General features: G+C 44.3%; 1 protein-coding gene across 1 annotated transcript in view; it reads right to left on the minus strand.

The window, feature by feature from the left end:
- Window positions 1-2,072: 2,072 nt before the first annotated feature.
- The window catches only part of Susd6 (sushi domain containing 6), a 95,791-nt gene continuing 80,019 nt past the window's right edge, over window positions 2,073-17,844 (minus strand). Inside the window, exons 3-6 of the mRNA XM_038337185.1 lie at window positions 11,830-12,027; window positions 10,582-10,720; window positions 6,110-6,537; window positions 2,073-3,513 (exon numbers count right to left, since the gene is read on the minus strand). Of these exons, the coding sequence (XP_038193113.1) occupies window positions 3,488-3,513; window positions 6,110-6,537; window positions 10,582-10,720; window positions 11,830-12,027 (791 nt within the window). The 3' untranslated portion in view covers window positions 2,073-3,487. The remainder of the gene's footprint in view (window positions 3,514-6,109; window positions 6,538-10,581; window positions 10,721-11,829; window positions 12,028-17,844) is intronic.

Raw genomic sequence — 17,844 nt, forward strand, 5'->3', positions numbered from 1 at the left:
CACAAGAGGCTCCAACCATACGGTCAGGCATAAGCGCACCTGGAATTGAGCTGTGTAGTAGGCATGCTACGTGTCCCTTCTAGCCCCTTTGTTCTTTTTTTGTTTGTTTTTTGAGAGAGGGTTTCTCTGTAGCTTTGGAGCCTGTCCTGGAACTAGCTCTTGTAGCCCAGGCTGGCCTCAAACTCACAGAGATCTGCCTGCTTCTGCCTCCTGAGTGCTGGGATTAAAGGCGTGCGCTATTACTGCCTGGCTTAGCCCCTTTGTTCTTTAAGGAGGTGGAAGGGAGCAAGGATCTAGAAATGTTTGCAGAATATTCCATTTTCTATTCTAGAATGTTCCCCAGGAACAGAGGAAACACTGCTATGTAGGAAGCCAAGTACTTCAAGAGCTCTGATGGGATTGGGAGGAAAAAGGCCAACTGCTCTCTGTCCCCATTCAGCCACTCACAAAGCAGGAAAAGTATACCTTTGTCTTGTAGCCTGGCTTCTCTGCAGAACTGTAAAGCTGGAGCTGGGGGAGGAGGGCAAGATGAATGAATGGGGAAGACGGTATTACTTTAAGTTCTCTTTGCTAATGGAGTGCTTATAGTACATTGAAATGCCTTATAAAAGCAAACAAATCCAAAGTGGTCAGGACTCCGCCCATTTCACAGTTCTCACCCAGTGAAACAGGAATACGGAAACAACACAAAATACAGAACTGGGCAGATAGAGCCTACCTGTTAAACTAAGGCATGGAGGGACGGAATTTTCTATTTATGTATTTCACCATTCTGGCCCTTGAAAACTGATAGACTGTGACAGGAAGTCACCAGGATATAAAACCTGCATTGAGTCAGCACAAGTATGAAAAAAAGCAAAAACGTCTCCCAAAACAAAACAAAAATAAAAGTAAAAACAAAAACAAAACAAAAATCCTCAGGCAAACAAAAACAAACAAAACCCCAAAACCAAACCAAACCAAACCAACCAACAAAACAAAACAAAACAAAACAAAAAATGGTTTAAAAGTCCTTTGGTGCTGACTGTCTCTTGGACAAGTCTGCAGGATGCCCCTGGAGGTGAGCCCAGCAAAGTAGGTTGCCTCGCTTCTTCCCACTTGCTCCAAGCTCCTTCCTGCCCAACAGCCTGACATCTGCCACTGACCCTGTTTCTAGCCAGGCTCTACCTCAAGGCAATTAAGTCCTCCAATCCCTCTGAAAGGGACCAAGTCCAGATGCAAAAACCACAGCACATGGCCGATGGCTAAGAAATTGCTTTAGAAGAAAGAGAAACAACATGGGAAGAAGTAGCAGGTGCCAGCAGCAGCAGGTGGGAAACTTCAAGAACAGACCTTCTCAAAACTAGTGACAGGAGGATGGGGAACATGGCCCTTTTACTCTCCAGTTAGACGAGCCTGGATGGGGAGAAGGAAGGAGGCAGCACGTTCTTTTACCCAAGGGCCAAGCCAGTCACCTATGTGGCTAAATAAATCCAAAACAAAAAGTGCAATCTGTTAAGGGGCAAAAACCCAGAGTAAAGACACAGAAAAGGGAACGATCTTCCATTTTTCTTTAAAAAACCCTTAGAGCAGAACCCAGACTTTTAGAAGAGCAGTAAACAGAAGAGGAAGGCTCCTTCAGAAGACTCCTCCCCTCTGCACCACTTCTCTCTTGAGGAGGGTGGGCATCACTGAGGGTGAAGGAGCCCCATGGTGAGGTGGCTTATGACAGCCACTGCTGAGAGGTGTGCACTATCTCCACTGAGCTCTAGTCTTCTAGGTTTAGCACCTACTCCCAGCCACCATTCGCCTGGACACCTGGCACAAGAGACTGGCCTCCTGGGTGAGGTGGAGAGTAGCCAGCAGGCACTGCCTTTACCCTGAGAGGAAAGGAGATAAGGGTGGTAGGAAGCCTGGCATGACAGGGACTAAAGTGCATTGTAAGTGGAGGCAGTGGCAGTGGGCTAGGGGACGTCATTCCCCTATTTGAAGCCACTGATGCCTGGAGCTAACCCTGTTAGGTCAGGAACGATAAATACACTGGGCTTTTTATTATTTTTACCACCCCAGATAGGCTCAGGGAGAAACAGGGAGAAACATCATAGGTACAGTCCAGGATTGGCTCTGACGTTTCCCAGCCTTGAGGCTTGAGGGAGGGAGAGACAGAGAGAAAGAGAGAGAGAGAGAGAGAGAGAGAGAGAGAGAGAGAGAGAGAGAGAGAGAGAGAGAGAGAGAGAGAGAGAGAGAGAGCAAGCAAGCAAGAGAGAGAACTCATTAACACCACATCTGTCTTCTCAAGATGGCAGAAGCCTGGTGGGGCTCAGCTACCCAGGCATTCAGTGCTGTGGAGGACCCAGCACAGTGACAGTGCTTTCTCACTCCCAGGCCTGTATCTCAGGCTTCTGAGTACCCACAACCCACAAAGCTTGCAAAGCCGGGGAGCATGGAGGAGAGTAGGAGAAGCAGTGACTGGGCAGAGTTGCTAAGGCACATGACTGTGGCGAGGGGGCCCCTCGGGACCTGGTCGGAGCTGCCTGCAGCCACGGGGAACTTGGTCTGTACCTCTCAACCTCCCCTCCATCACCACAAACCTAGAATTGGGCAACTTGCCCAGAATGCCAAAACCCAGATGAGCTTTTGTTGGCATCTCGCAAATCTCAGGGTTCTGTGGACTGCAAGGAAGCCAGAGCTACCTAGGACAAAGTCCAGGAGACAGCATGCAACTTCCCCTTAACCAGGAACAGAGTCCAAGGCCAAGGCAGCCAATGCTGGAAGCAGGAAGTGAGAACTTGCATATTAGGAAGACAATCATTATCTGACAACTCCTTCCCTCCCACAGGTCTTCTGGGTGCTTCTTGGAAACTCAAAGAGCCAGGAGGCTGCACCTGGGCTGGACAGCTGAGTGCTGAGTATGTTTGGCATGGCTTCCCAAACCTATCCTCAGTCAAGGAAGATGCCATCAGTGTCAACACACAGGGCAAGCTCAGGGACCCATATTCTGGCCCCGAAAAGAATCACTCCTGCTCTGAGGGCCTTACTGTTCAATCTGTTTCTGCAGTCCCAGGCCCAGCCCCTGTGTACAGGTGGCAACAGCCACGAAGGCCTGTGAACAGCAACCCACCTGCACAACAGGGAACCTGGACAGGGTGGGGGAAGGCACAAGTAAACATAGCAGTGCTCAGGCCCTCATGGCTGTGGGGCGGCCACCAGAGAGCTGGCTGGAAGGGACCCAGAGGCTCGGGGAAAGGGAGGGTTCAATCCAGCACATTCAGACATGTCCCTGACAGATGGGAAGGCTGGGCCAGGCAAAGAGCCAGGTCATCCAGCTGTGGGCAGATGGTGAGAATCTTCCTTGAGTATCCAGTGGGGTGGCCTGCAGGCCCTCAGATACACACAGATACACAGGTGGCAGCTCAGGCATCCAGGTAGGGCAACTGGAGAGGACATTGTACTCAAACCCACGGGAGGAGAGAGGATGGGCAGAGAGGAGAGAGGCCAGTGGCAGTCCTCATGCTTCTTTCAACAGTGGGATATCTGCAGAAAGACAGGGAGGGAAGAACTGTAGTTACCTAAGGTGTCATTCAGTATTACTCCCGACTCCACCTCAGGGACCCCACACAGCCCCATTTAAAGAAGGAAAATGTTCTGCTGCACGCATCTAAGTGAGTAAGAATTTCTTGCTTTCTGTCTCACCTCTCCCTCCGCCTGTATGATAAAATCACAATCCTGAGCCTGGCATTCACACACTTTCTGGTCCCACCAACATGACTCTGCCTCCCTTCTCTGCTGGTCTAGTTACTCTCAATTCTCCAATCTTGCTCTAAGAAGCCACAAAGTCCTCCTTAAGACCCATCATGTCTTTAAAGCTATCTGCCATCTGTGTGAACCTGGACAAATCACTTTGTTTCTCTGGGATTTGATGTTCTCATATGTCACCAGAGGGGAGAAGGTTAGACCCTGTGTCAAGTTCCTGACTTCCTAAGTTATCAATCTTAGTAGGTGTCTTATTTTCTGAATACTTCATTATGGCATCAGCTCTTCAATTTTATTTCATTATTGTATTTTTTTATTAAAAATTTCTAACTTTATGTGCATTGGTGTGCGTGTATGTCTGTGTGAGGGTGTCAGATTCTCGGAGTTACAGACAGTTGCGAGCTGCCATGTGGGTGCTGGGGAATTAAACTTGGGTCCTCTAGGAGAGGTTCTCTTATCCGCTGAGTCAGCCCTCATTATTGTATTTTAAACTTTATTCCTGTTTATTTTTAAACATATGTGTGTGTGTGTGTGTGTGTGTGTACATCTGCATACTGTAGGAAGTATGTAATACTGTGCATCTGTACCTGCATGTCAGATAACAACTTTTGAGAGTTAGTTCTCATTCTACCATGTGGGGCCCGGGGATCAAATTCAGATCATTAGGTTTGGTAGCAAGAGCCTTTACCTGCTGAGTCATCTTGCTGACCGTATTTTAGAGAAAGGGTCTATGCAGTTCAAACTAACCTGGACTTGTGTGGTTCTCTTGCCCCAGTCTCTGAAATGCTAGGATTGTCGGCCTGAGACACCATATCTGGCTAACACTACAATTACTGGCTCCATAATTTCTCCAATGCAGACCCCACTGTCTTCCAACTGATACCCCATGCAACAGAGAGCATGTTTCCTGTTTGAGTCAGACCTGAAACCTCATTTGGAACTAAACAGAAAATGGGGCTTTCAAAAAGGTTTGCTCAAGCCAGACATGATGACACATTACTGTTAATGCCAGCAGAATACTTTTATCTGGAGGAAGAGGCAGGCTAATCTCTGTGGGTTTGAGGCCAGCCTGGTCTATATAGTGAATTTCAGGCCAGCTAAGGCTGCATAGTGAGACCCTGTCTTTAAAAAAAAAAAGCTTGCTTAAGCCAGCACATGGGAGACAGCTGTGGTTAGCCACTTGGGAGGTTGAGGCTGAAGGACAATGGTTTCTAAGGAAGTCTGGGCCATGCAGAGAGGCCTTGTCTCTGAAAACAAGAACAAAATAACAAACAAAAGTGCCTGAACAAAAAACACAAACAAGCAGTCATCAAGGAAAAACAAGGAACCTCCTTGGCTCCTGAGGAAGGATAAAGGATGCCACGTGTCCTTAGCCACATCTCATAGTATATGTACCCAAGAGTCCAGAGGTAACTGTCACATCCAAACTGGATCAGTTATTACAGGGCCCTTGCATCTCTTTCCAACAAAGAGCAACTAAGGCAAGCTACTGATAGAAACATCTCTAAATGTCTGACATGGCCTCTCTCCAGGACAACAGGGTCTGTGAAGTTTCCTCTGGCCCTTTCAGAAAGGCACAAAGTGTTACTATCTACAGGGAGCTTCTAAGCTTTGTCTGAATCCTGAACTACACTGAGATTCGTCTATAGATACTCTTTAAAGTGACAGATTCGAATTTTAGTTAAATTCCCCAGGCTCCAGCAGAGGTGGATTATATGAGTAGACAACCACTGCACTCTATGGCCAGTCTGACACAAAGGAGTTAGAGTTACCTGCGAGCCCTCATAGCACTGAGGTTAAAAATCCTGGTTTAGAGTCACAGTCATTTAGCTTTAAATCTCAGCTGTCAGTTACCAGTGGATAAATGACAGGTGAAATTGGGTTCCAATTTCTCCATTTCTAACATGGGGACAGTCATAAATACCCACCACTCAAGCCTAAATGATTTGGACAGCACAAGGAAACCAGCAATATACTCCTGTGTAAAGTGAAGCAGCGGTCTTCTCTACAAGACATGATGGCTACAATTTTCTCAGCAGTACAGCCCAAGGTCTCCTTGTTATTTTCTGCCTTCCATGAACACAAAACTTTTAACAGCTCTATACCCTGAACTCCATCCAGTTGGGTTAGCAGAACCTTATGGCTGTGGACATCATTAGACTCCAGAGCCGTCAAAATTCAATGAAGTCTCCCTATGAGAGCCCAAAGCTTTACCTGGCATTCTGAGAACCAAAAATCTACTTTATAGGCTAATACCCTGGCTATTATCTTTTTTGGGGAGGTGTGTGTGTGTGTGTGAAAATATACCAATTATCAGAGTGGCCCACAGGGCATTCCCATTCCCAGCAATAATCCATGTTTAGCAAAGACCGCTTACCATCTGTGTACTCCTCTGATGTGAGGGATAAAAGGCTTTGTATGTCACTGTTCTCCGAATCTGCAGTGTCTTTGTGTGTCAGCCGGCTGCTCCCTGAGCCGGCCACCCAGGAAGATGTGGTTGCCTGGTGCACCATCACAGTCTCTGAGCCCTGGGAACCCCAGGCTTCACACAGCCCAGAATGGCCAGGGGCCTCATCCTCTCCACCTGCAGAAGAACAGGCACCCTGGCCCTGTAGCTGCTGCTCCCTTGGCACATTCCTCCCACTTGGTGCAGACCCTTCCGACAGAACGATCTGTACTCTAGGGTCAGCCGGTGGCATGCAGTGACCAGAACTGCCATACACAGCTTCCTCATATGAAGGTAGTGCAACCTGGACCCCATCCACCATAATGGAGACTTGGTCACCAGAAACTCCCTGGTCACGCCTGCATTAGAAAGAACAAGACAAAATAAGAATCTGAGTAACAAAGAGGCAACTCAATAACACTGTACCAACAAAATCCATCATTTCCCAGCACTTATATGCCATCAAGTAGGAAGTGCTTTAAACACTTTAGAGCACTGACTGGAACCTCACCTGAGCCCTTTCATGTAGGGATTCACCAAGAATGTAGGGTTGGCTCAGAGAAGTTAAATAACTGCTTGGCAGTCTGAGATCAGGTAAGGGATGGACTTGAGATTGAATCCAGTTTTACATACTTCTAAAGACTGTGTTCTTAGGGTTGGAGAGGATGGTTCAATAGTTAAGAGCACTAGCTACTCTTCCAAAGGACCTGGGATTTGATTCCAGCATCCACATGACATACATAGACATAAAACACTCAGACATCTTGCCGGGCATGGTAGTGCACGCCTTTAATTCCAGCACTTGGGAGGCAGAGCCAGGCAGATCTCTGTGAATTTTAAGGCCAGCCTGGTCTACAGAGCAAGTTCCAGGACAGGCACTAAAGCTACAGAGAAACCCTGTCTCAGGCGAAATAAATAAATAAATATATATCTAAATAAATATCACATATAAAATTGTGAATTTTAACCCAAATGCAGGAAAGAACACGTGACAAAGACTACATACAGGCCCCTGCATGATCCAAAGGTGACACTGGTGTACACTCCTACTGAGGTCAGAACCGGAGCCCAGATCCTCTGCGCCCATCCCAGTACGCCCACTTCCTCACCACCACAGGATCTTACCACCACTATCCTGACTTGCATGGAAACCACTTGTCTGATTTCTATTTACCACCATGTCTAGCTGACTTTGTTTTAAAAGAGACATGTCTTGCTATACTATTTAAGCTCAGACTAACTCTGAGGGTCCTTTTACCTCGGGTTCCCAAGTGCTGAGATTACAGGGCCTAGCTTACTTTTTATTTACTTATTTATCTTTGGTTTTTCAAGACAGGATTTCTCTGTGTAACCATGGCTGTCCAGAAGTTTGCTCTGTAGGCCAGGTTGACCTCAAACTCTCAGAGATCTGCCTGTCTCTGCCTCCTGAGTGCTGGGATGAAAGGCATTCGAAACCCATTGCCCGGCTCTTTTTACTTTAATATTTTGACTATAACACAAACTCTTTAACACTGGTTTAGCTCTAAATTTCTGTGTTTAGACATGCAACCCCTTTGGCTTCTTTTCAGTGAACACTGTAAGAGATTCATACAGCCATCTTTTCTGGGGATCATGCTTGTTATACACATTTTTCTCCCTTCTGAATCGTTTGAAAGCATGCTGAAGACATAATTTGTATAAGTGGTTAAGCCTCAGGACTTCTTTCCCCATATAACTTACAGTGTTGTTACATTCCAGAAACTTAACAATGGTTTAGGTGTACTATAATACAAACTTCCCAAACTGTCCGCAAAATCATCCATTGTTGCTTTGTTCTTTGATTTTATTCAGAATCAAACATACTGTGCTGGTTAATTTTATGTCAAGTTGACATAGGCTAGTACAGTGGTTCTCAATCTTCTTAAAGCTGTGACCCTTTAGTACAGTTCCTCATGTTGTGGTGACCCCATCCCCCAACCATAAAATTATTTCGTTGCTACTTCATAACTGTCATTTTGTTACTGTTATGAACTGTAATGTTGTGTCAACATGTGATTCCTATGAAAGGGTCATTTGACCCCCAAGGGGGATGCAATCCACAGATTGAGAATCACTAGACGAGAGTCATCTGAAAGGAAGGAATTCCAATTGAGAAAAGAGCTCCATAGACCGAGCTGTAAGCAAGCCTGTGGAGCATTTCCTTAATTAGTAATTGATGTGGGTGGTCCAGGCCATTGTGGGGGGAGTCGTTCCTGGGCTGGGGGTCCTGGGTTCCATAAGAAAACAGGCAAAGCAAGTCATGAGAAGCAAGCCAGTAAGCAGTATTTCTCCATGGCCGGAACATGAGTTCCTGCCTTCAGGTTCCTGCTCTGTTTAAATTTCTGTCCAGGCATCCTTCAGTGAAGGATTATGGATGTGAAAGTGTAAACCCTTTCTCTCTAACTTGCTTTTGGTCTTGGTGTTTCGTCACAGCATCAGCAACCCTAAGACGCATACACTCTCTATGTTTAGTTGTCCTGTCCCTTTCATTTCCATTAGTCTAGAGTATCCACTAGAGTTTTAAGACATGATATTTTTAAAATTTTTATTCTTTTATTTTATGTATATGACTGTTTTGTTTGCATGTATGTCTGTGTACCAGGTGGGGCACCATGTGGAGCAATACCCTGAAAGGCCAGAATAAGGTGTCAGATCCCCTGGAACTGGATTTACAGATAGTTGTAAGCCATCATGTGGATGCTAGGAATTGAACTCAGGTCCTCTAGAAGAGTAGCCAGTGCTCATAACTGCTGGGTCATCTCTCTAGCCTCAAGACTCTGACAGTTTTTTAGGTGCCCAGGCCAGCTTTCTAGGATGTATACCTAGATGTGTGTAATTATTTTTCATTATAATTGAACTTAAGTTAAATTTTACCAAGAACTCTACCTAGATGAGGAAGGATACATTCTTTCGTTTACCACACTGAGGCACAGAACAAATGCCAGCCTATACCGGCATTACCATTGCTCACAAGTGATTAGCTCCTGATTTCCTTACTTGTACTTGGCAGACACAATCTACGCTGCCTAATTCAAATAATGTATACACTGAGGACAATTAGCATCTAAAAGTACCCAGAGATTTCTGAATGAGAAACTTCAAAAGAATTTTTTTTTTGCTGGGCATGGTTGCACACGCCTTTAATCCCAATACTCAGGAGGCAGATATCTGTGAGTTCCAGGTCAGCCTGCTCTACAGAGTGAGTTCCAGGATACTGAGGGCTACAAAGGAAAACCCTGCCTTAAATAACAAAACAAAAACCAAAGACCAAAAAATTATATTCATTTATTTAGTGTATGTTGTCCTCTGATCTCCACATGTATACCATGGTATGGCACACGCCCACTTACATAGTAAATATAATTAAATAGTTCCCTTCAAAATACCTCTTTAAAGATAATTGCTACTCCTCCTTCCTTCTACACAAAACAAGAGGAAGAAAGAAAAATCACATTCCCATACAGAAATTCACTTCAGGGTAGTCCTTATTTGTAAGTTCCAAATCTGGAGCATTTCATAGAATGTGGTTTTGTCTAGACTGTTGTGCCTGAGAGCTAAAACAGTGACTAATGTAGGACCATGAATGAATATAAATGGCCTATTCTTCAAAAGCATGAGGTACCCTCAAGCACTGAGCAACTACAGACGCCAAGGTAGTGCAGGAGAAAAGTCCCCCATCAGAGCCATTCCCACTGGGGCACTGCTACCACTTGTCACTCCCATCTCCTGAGTCTAGGATAATTAATTATAATACACTATAAGAGAGAAAGGAGAATCTGCAGAGGAGAAAACCCACTTCTTATGATTTTAGAATGGTACTATGGTCCTGGATTTTTGTTACACATTAAAATGATCTGAGAAGCTTTCTAGAAAATGATAAGGTCACAATCCCACTCTGAACTGAATAAAGTAGAACTTGGGGGAAACCAAGGTACACTAAGGATTAGAAGCCAGGAGCAGGAAGAGGTAGCTTGCAAATGCAAGCATGTGTCAACATCATACAGAGAACTATAAATCCCAGCACTGTGCCTTAGCTCCAGAGTATTTCAGGAGTGATGCTAATGCTGCTGGGACCACACTCCAGAGACAAGTGGAAATGCCATGGCTTTGAGGTCGAACAGATTTAGGTTCAAATCTCAGCTCTGCAAGCAACCTGAGATATAATGTGAATGCCTCAGTTTCTTTGTCTGTAATGTTCCCATTAGGTTCAAAGTAATGTATCTGAACAAAACTACAGTGCCAGGTGCATCCAGGAGTTTAACATACAGCCAGACCCTCTTCTCCACTTCCCTAAGATACAGACTAGTGGAGGCTATATGCCAACAACTACCTATAACTAGTCCAAGATCAGTCTCACGAAGATGGTTGACTAACACTGTGCTCACCTGCTATGATGGAAAGACTTCAGCTTTGGCTGCAGCAGTACAAACAGCACCACGAGGAGAAGAATGAGTGCCACAGAGCTGGCAGTGGAAGCCACTATGGACAGCGCAGGGACCCCAAGGGACGTGTGCGTTTCTTTGTCTAAGGAAACAAGTCATTACAAACATTTGGTACCCAGAAACATAACAAATGAGCTCTATGGATGATGTAGACAAATATTCCCTGCATGGTAATATACAGAAACATTTATTTACAGCTGGGCCCTTTCAGGAAAAAAAATCTTATAAAGTGGCCTATGTACGTATGGTGTTTTTGGAAACATTTCCTTTTCCTGTTTCCTGAGTAAGATGACCCCCCCCCACCCCCCGTTCAACTGGTACCTAAACTCACTTATCTGGAGTTCTTAAAATACCAATAGAAAGCTGGTGAACATAAACCATTAAAAGGGCCACATTTTCCTACTACCTTAAATTCTACCATATTTTCCCCCAGGAAATTATGGATAATTAAGAAGTGGGCAAATATTAAGGTCTTGTCCTAAGTCCCTCAGCCTTCATTGTAAACCCCATATTGTTTCCCATCCTCTTCTGAGGTGTTATGGGTTAGGCATGTTCTGGTCTCGAAGCCCAAGTGTGAAGCAAGAGAAAAGACCATACAACATACAACACATTTTCCTCTAAGAATCTGTATTTTTATGTCCTTCCTGGAATTGTTGTAAACAACCTAACACTTGCCATAATGAGTTGCCCATGCTTTATCCTCTCTCAGTCTGACTCACTATTAGTAGGCGCTGTTAGAATCAGGTCTAAATTGGGGGGGAGGGGATAGGGCAGCAAAGAAAAAGGATTCTGTACAGCAGGGACAAAGCTCCATAACAAAACCGTCACTTTCTATTCAAGGGAAAAATGAAATGGAAGAGACACTGGAAAATGTGTTAGCGCTGTACTCGCTGCTTGCTGTGTTAGCAGACAGAATACAGCCCAAGGTCATCAACATCTGACTAGACAAACAGAGATCCTGACATCAAAGGAATTTTACATAGTCAGGCAGATGCCTCATTAAAGACAGAACATGCAACATGACATGCACCAGCAACCCCAATGACATCCACAAAGACACGGAATACCAAAGAAAGCGGGGACAAAGGGCTTAACGTAACTAAGGGAGGGCTCAAGAAAGCATGCACCATTCCCCAGAAACTAGGAGAAAAGCAGGATCCAAGCAGCACCCCATTTCACTTGTAGACTGACCTTCATTGAGGTGACAGCTAACCTCCATGGCCGGCTTCCACTCGCCATCCTTGCAGGTCAGGTATTTGTAGTCGCCCTTCAACATGTAGCCTTCTGCACATAGGTACTCGATGACACTGCCTGCTGTCAAGGGGTCTTTACAGGGTCGGGGGTGGCAAATGTAGCCACCATTCTCTGGCTCTGGGGGCAGAGGACACACTGCAAAGACATTGGGAGATGGAGTCACAAAGAGGCTTTCAATGGGCATGTGCTCTCAGTAGCATGGTCCTGAAATACTAAGAGCATAGAACCATCCTTGGAAAAGCCTGTTGAACTAGTCTGGAATTCAAGTTGTCACCTACAGACAGGGAAGTGCACTTGTCAGTCTGGGTTCTTACAGCATTTCTCTACTCCCCACTGGCCAGCAGACTCCAGAAAAGTTCTGTACCTGCTGTAATTTGGACCTGATTCTTTTTTTTTTTTAATAAGATTTATTATGTTTACAGTATTCTGCCTGCAGGCCAGAAGAGGGCACCAGATCTTATCACAGATGGTTGTGAGCCACCATGTGGTTGCTGGGAATTGAACTCAAGACCTTTGGAAGAATAGCCAGTGCTCTTAACCGCTGAGCCATCTCTCCAGCAACTCATTATGGCAAGTGTTAGGTTGTTCACAACAATTCCAGGAAGGACTCCCTGGTGTAACTGAAAACATGAGTTTGGCTTCTGAGACGATTCCAGAGAGCTTTCCTCGGAGGTTTCCCAAGCCTTGTGCACCTTCTCTTGTCTGCCAGGCTTCACTTGCCTCTGTCCCACAATAAACCCCACATTTCTCCTTTAGGTATGACAATATAGTTTTAAAGTCATCATCATCTCTTAAAGTTTTGTGCAATAATTATCACTTCTTCCCTCTGACAATGAGACTATTAAATCCCACAAAGGGAAGCAACTTTTCGTCAAGATTAGGGCAGGGTAAATGTCAACTTGGGACCAGAGTCAGGTCCTCTGATTCTAACCCTGAGCTCTTTTTCCCATGAGCTGACTGATTTATAAAGTTATGTGTACCAAGATCACTTCCTTTCACTCCCTCATCTGGTCAACTAAAGTGATGGCAAACAGGGTGTGGGTGTTGTGGAATGTGGTTTAGAGAGGCTGTCACAGCATCACAGGGGCTGGAAGGTCTCCGCAGCTCTTAGGAGAAGGGAAATTATTTCTATTTCAGGCAGATTACAGAACTGAATTCCAAGTCAGGTAGTGCAAGGGGGGGGTGTTTCTAGCTATACTTGAGGAGTCCAGTGGTAACATGAAGGACTCCCTGAAAGGCTAGCCTGGGAGAAGGCAGTATAACCAGGCACTCACGACCTCCAACTTTCTAAATGTTTTATAAACACAAGATACAACACAGATTTTTCCAAAGTAAATTCAGTTTTGCTGACTACATACATGCCAGCCTATCCCTTGTATCACAGAGACATCTGTGTGGGAATCAGAATGATCTTTCCTTTTCTCACTTCCTCCAACAGGCCCAGAGTGACTGGGAATTACACAAGAGTGTCTGACTATCAAGATAAGGCCCTGGCTCACTTCCATGTGAAAGCCCCAGACTACATTCTGTAGACATAACCTTGCAGCCTCCCACTAACTCTGACCCAGAATGCTATTATGCAGGTTGACTCAAGTCTGGCTGGGGGAAGATATTGGATGCAAAAAAGATCCTCACCCTCAGACTGCACATCCTTAAAGGTAGGAATGTCATCTTCTCTCGTTTTGTCATTTAAGTACATTTACCACTGAGCTATATAGTTCCAGCTCAACAACTTTTTAAAAGTCCCTAATTTTAAAAGTTGCCAAAGGATCAATAAGTCTGACAGACACTATGGAACTAGAAGGTGAATCCAAATATGAGGTCCTATCCCCTTAAAGGACACACCTCTGATATCCCTACCACCTACACAGCTCAAAGTCCTGAACAGGAAGGAAGTGAATGTATGCATTTCCGTAGTTTTCAAAGTGGTAGCCAAGTCATTCAGAGAGCTGGCCAGCAAACCAGCTGTTTTACTATTTCATTTTCCATCTTTTGTTCAGAGTAGTAACCCCCCCCCCCCCAGACCTTCTGACTGACTCTTGTTTCCTACAGACTGTATCTAATTGGTTCATTTCCTGGGCATAATTAATGTTGAACATTCAGGGCAGTTCCTGAAAGCAGGCAGGACCCACAAGCCAGAATCCTTGGAAAAGGATGTCAGAGGAAGGGCTAGGATTCTAAGGCTATGCCTATTCTGCTACATATTTTTTCCTCTATAAATCCCATGAATACATAGGATCTCAGCATATATGTGGCTTAAAGTTAAAAAACATAAGGTGTACAGTGAAAAGCCAGACATCCCCTTGTGCTCTGGCCAATCAGTTCCTTCCAAAGATACTCAGCATGTAGTTTTCCCTTATGCTTCGAAGAAAATCTCCACATGCAGACTTATTCTAATATGTCCCCAAAGAATGGGATTCTTACTTCAAGAGAGGGAGCATAGAGAAGCAGAAATAGCAGCTTGTATGGGGGCTCAGAACAACTCTGGGAGAAGTGGCGCTTCTTTTCATCAGGAGGGAAAGGGATAATATGAAACATATGCAATGAGACTAGAGAATGTAAGTTAAACCCAGAGAATTCAAGGTATCCCAGTTTAGCTAAACTGATTAACAAAAAACCTTAGCAAGGACCTTGACTCACAGTAAGAGAAGCTTGTTATATGTTTCAGGTTCTTTACAAAAACAGTTGAATCTAATCTAAGATGGACCAGATTATTTCAGCAGTATAACAAAAGTAAACTTGGTATAAAAATTATTTTGTGTTTATCTATGAAAGTCATTCAAAGGTGGCAAGCTGGAATACAGCAGCTTCAGCATCAAGACAGACCTGGGTTCAAGAAAATAAAGAAGCTTTAGAATGAAGGATCAGAAAACAACAGGCAAAACCACTTTAAGGTATCAATGGCACATATGCAAAATGTTCTTTAGTCCAAAGAGGGAATGTGGCCACAGGAAAGATAAAGTATAGGCCTTCAGTGAAGCCTGAAGTTCACAGGAAAGGGAAGACCATCCAGGGAAACCAAAGCCCAAATGAAATACCCAGCAACTTCAGGAAGCCATGGTCCTGGCCAGGAGGCTGACACTCTTATTACTTCAGATTTTCTTGGGCAATTCCTCACGCAAAGAGGGAATTTCAAGCTTCACGAAAAGAGGGAATTTCAAGCTTTGTTTTTAACCCTGGGAAGACAATGAACTCATCTGATTTGGCAATATTACTTAATTTTTAAAAGGGAAAGAAAGCCAGATGACTTTACAGGGGAAAAGATTCATTCTCCTAGCTGCTGTTTCTGAATTCTATCATTGCCCACAGATACTTAGGGCCCTAGTGTTAAAAGGCTTGTCTCCTCTGAGACTTTCTCAACAGGAACACTCAGCTCCATAAATTTCAAGTAAAGCAGTATCTGATACTGTCTTGTACCATGCCCAGTACATGACAGATATTGATAAGTCTTTGTTTACAGGGGAAGGGGCTAACCCATCAGAAGGCAGTGTCTCCAGGGGAAACTAACATAACATACTGGGAGCATTCAGTGACCATCTAGCCAGGCAGCATTGGAAGGTAAGTTAGAGAGAACTGATCCAGCTGAAGTTTCTGCTTCAGGCTCACCTTGGCCTCACACACACCTCAAAAGCCAACAAGAACCCAAAAGCTCTTCTAAATGTCCTGTTTTTGTTGTTCTGGTGCCCAGTCTTTCAGGAAAGAGACAAATTACAGCACATTTTTATAACAGCTCAACAAGCAAAATTAAAACTCCAGGAAGGGCCTCGGGGTAAACAGAACAAATACTTGAACCCTTTCAGACAAGTAGGAAGCTATAGAAAGTAGGGGTATGCAGCCAGCCTCCAGACTCTAAGGGATTAGAGGTGGGAAGGGTTGGCAAACATTTAAATATCCAGCATGTTTTCAAAAGACTAAACAAAAGAGGTTTCTGGCTAACAGGCACCAAGAAAATACACTATCAAACACAGGAGCTGCAGGTTTAACTAACTGTGTTGTGTTTAAGTGTTCACTGGAGCTCTGAAGTAACATAGTTTCACACTAAAATATGTTACCATTCGGGATACAAATGAACACAAAGAAATAGATGTTTAGAGGACTGGAGAGATGGCTCAGCAGTTAAGAGCAAAGACTGATCCTCCAGAAAATCAGGGTTCCCTTCCTAGCAGCACATGGGGTATCTCACAATCCTTTATAACTCCAATTCCAAGCGATTCAATGCCTTCTTCTGGCTTCTACAGATGTTTTATGCATGTGATGTACAGACTACAAGCAGGCAGAACACTCATATACATAAAATAAAAAATAAATCTTAAAAAAGTGTTTAATTTGAAAGAAGATGGCCAGAGAGAAGCTCTCCTGGGAACTGACAGTGGGGGAGGGGAAGAGAAAGAGGTCCCATGCTCAAGTCTCAGTTCTAGAGAGATGATCACTGGAGCAGGGCCGAGGTAGCACTGTAAATGCGCTATTGAGCTATAGTTACAGAAAACAATTAGAAGTAACAAGAAAGAGCATTAACAGTATGAATAGAACCTAGGGTCCAAATTCCTTGGCTTGTTAGCAGCATGACCTTCTTCCTCCCCTTCCACCTGTCTCTCTTTTTCCTGGCTACCCCCAGGAGAAAAGAGCTGTTTCATCATGTGTTCCCTTCCTTGCTACAGGCTCAAATGACTGGGCTGGAATGGTGAGCCGTTGTCTCCTTTTAAGTTGCTTTTCTCAAGGATTTTGTCACAACAACTGAAAGCTAACTAACAGGGCTAGTAAAGGCTTATGTTAATGGTCAGCAGAGTCTTAGTGAAAGGAGTCCTGGGCTAAATATTGGAAGATAGATTTGTGGATCAAAAAAAAAAAAAAAAAAAAAAACCAGCACAAAGATCTATATGATGAGCATGGGACGTGATCAGGTGTGGTGGCCACACTCCTATAATTCCACCACCAGGAGGCTGAAGCAGGAGGATTCTGAGTTCAAGAGGAAAGCCTAGACTAGACAGTGAGATGTTGCCTCCCCATCCCTGCAAAACAAACAAACAAAAAAAGCAGTCATGTAAAAACTAAGCATTTCTCACAGAGGACCCTTTTAAGGTTATTTAGGAGTATCTATTCACTTGTAAAACTCTTTCTTGATATGTAAAGGTTCAATTTCTACTTCCAGTTTATTAGCAGTAGAGCTAGAGAGAAGACAAGGTGATTATGGAAAGTAAAGCTGTTCAAATATGTTGTGTAGCACAAATAATAAAAACCCAGAGACAGATATTGTGGCTCAAGCTGAAGATCAGAAAAGTAAAGCAACCAGCCACTGGCTCTTACCTCTACCTCAGATCGAAATAGGCGATCCTGTCTCCACGAATCCTCAGACCAAGACTGAGACTTGTCTCCTTCCTCCCGTCTTCTATTCCTCCCTAGTGCTGGGATTAAAAGTGTGCACCACCACTGCCCAGCCCCTATGGCTAACTAGTATGACTGCTGGGATGAAAGGTGTGTGCCAACAATGCCTGATCTTTATAGCTGACTAGTGTGGCTACTTTGCACTCTGATCTTCAGGCAACCTTTATTTATTAAAATACAAACAGTATACCACTATAATGTTGTTTTGTGTAGGAAACAGTAGTTACTGTACACGTAGTTACTGTACACAGCTGACTAGGAGCACCAAGCAACTTTCCTGAGTTCCTTCTCCATGAAGCATTTTACACATGAGGACAAGGAGACTCTTTTGATTTGAATGACTTTCCTCAAGGCTGACTTACACATGCTTGTTCAGAGAAGGCAAAAAGCATCCCAGACAAGTTGGAATTAGAGCATTATAAATACAGAAAGAAGACCATCTAGTGATGGTCAAAGGTTTCTGTGAGATATCCTTCACAACTTGAGTCTTAACAGCTCATGCTTACTGATACATGCCAGGCACTATTTTAAGCAGTTTACACATGGAATTCCTTTATCTTTCATAAAACA

The sequence above is a fragment of the Arvicola amphibius genome, chromosome 7 (genome assembly GCF_903992535.2).
Source record: "Arvicola amphibius chromosome 7, mArvAmp1.2, whole genome shotgun sequence".
Taxonomy (NCBI): Eukaryota; Metazoa; Chordata; class Mammalia; order Rodentia; family Cricetidae; genus Arvicola; species Arvicola amphibius.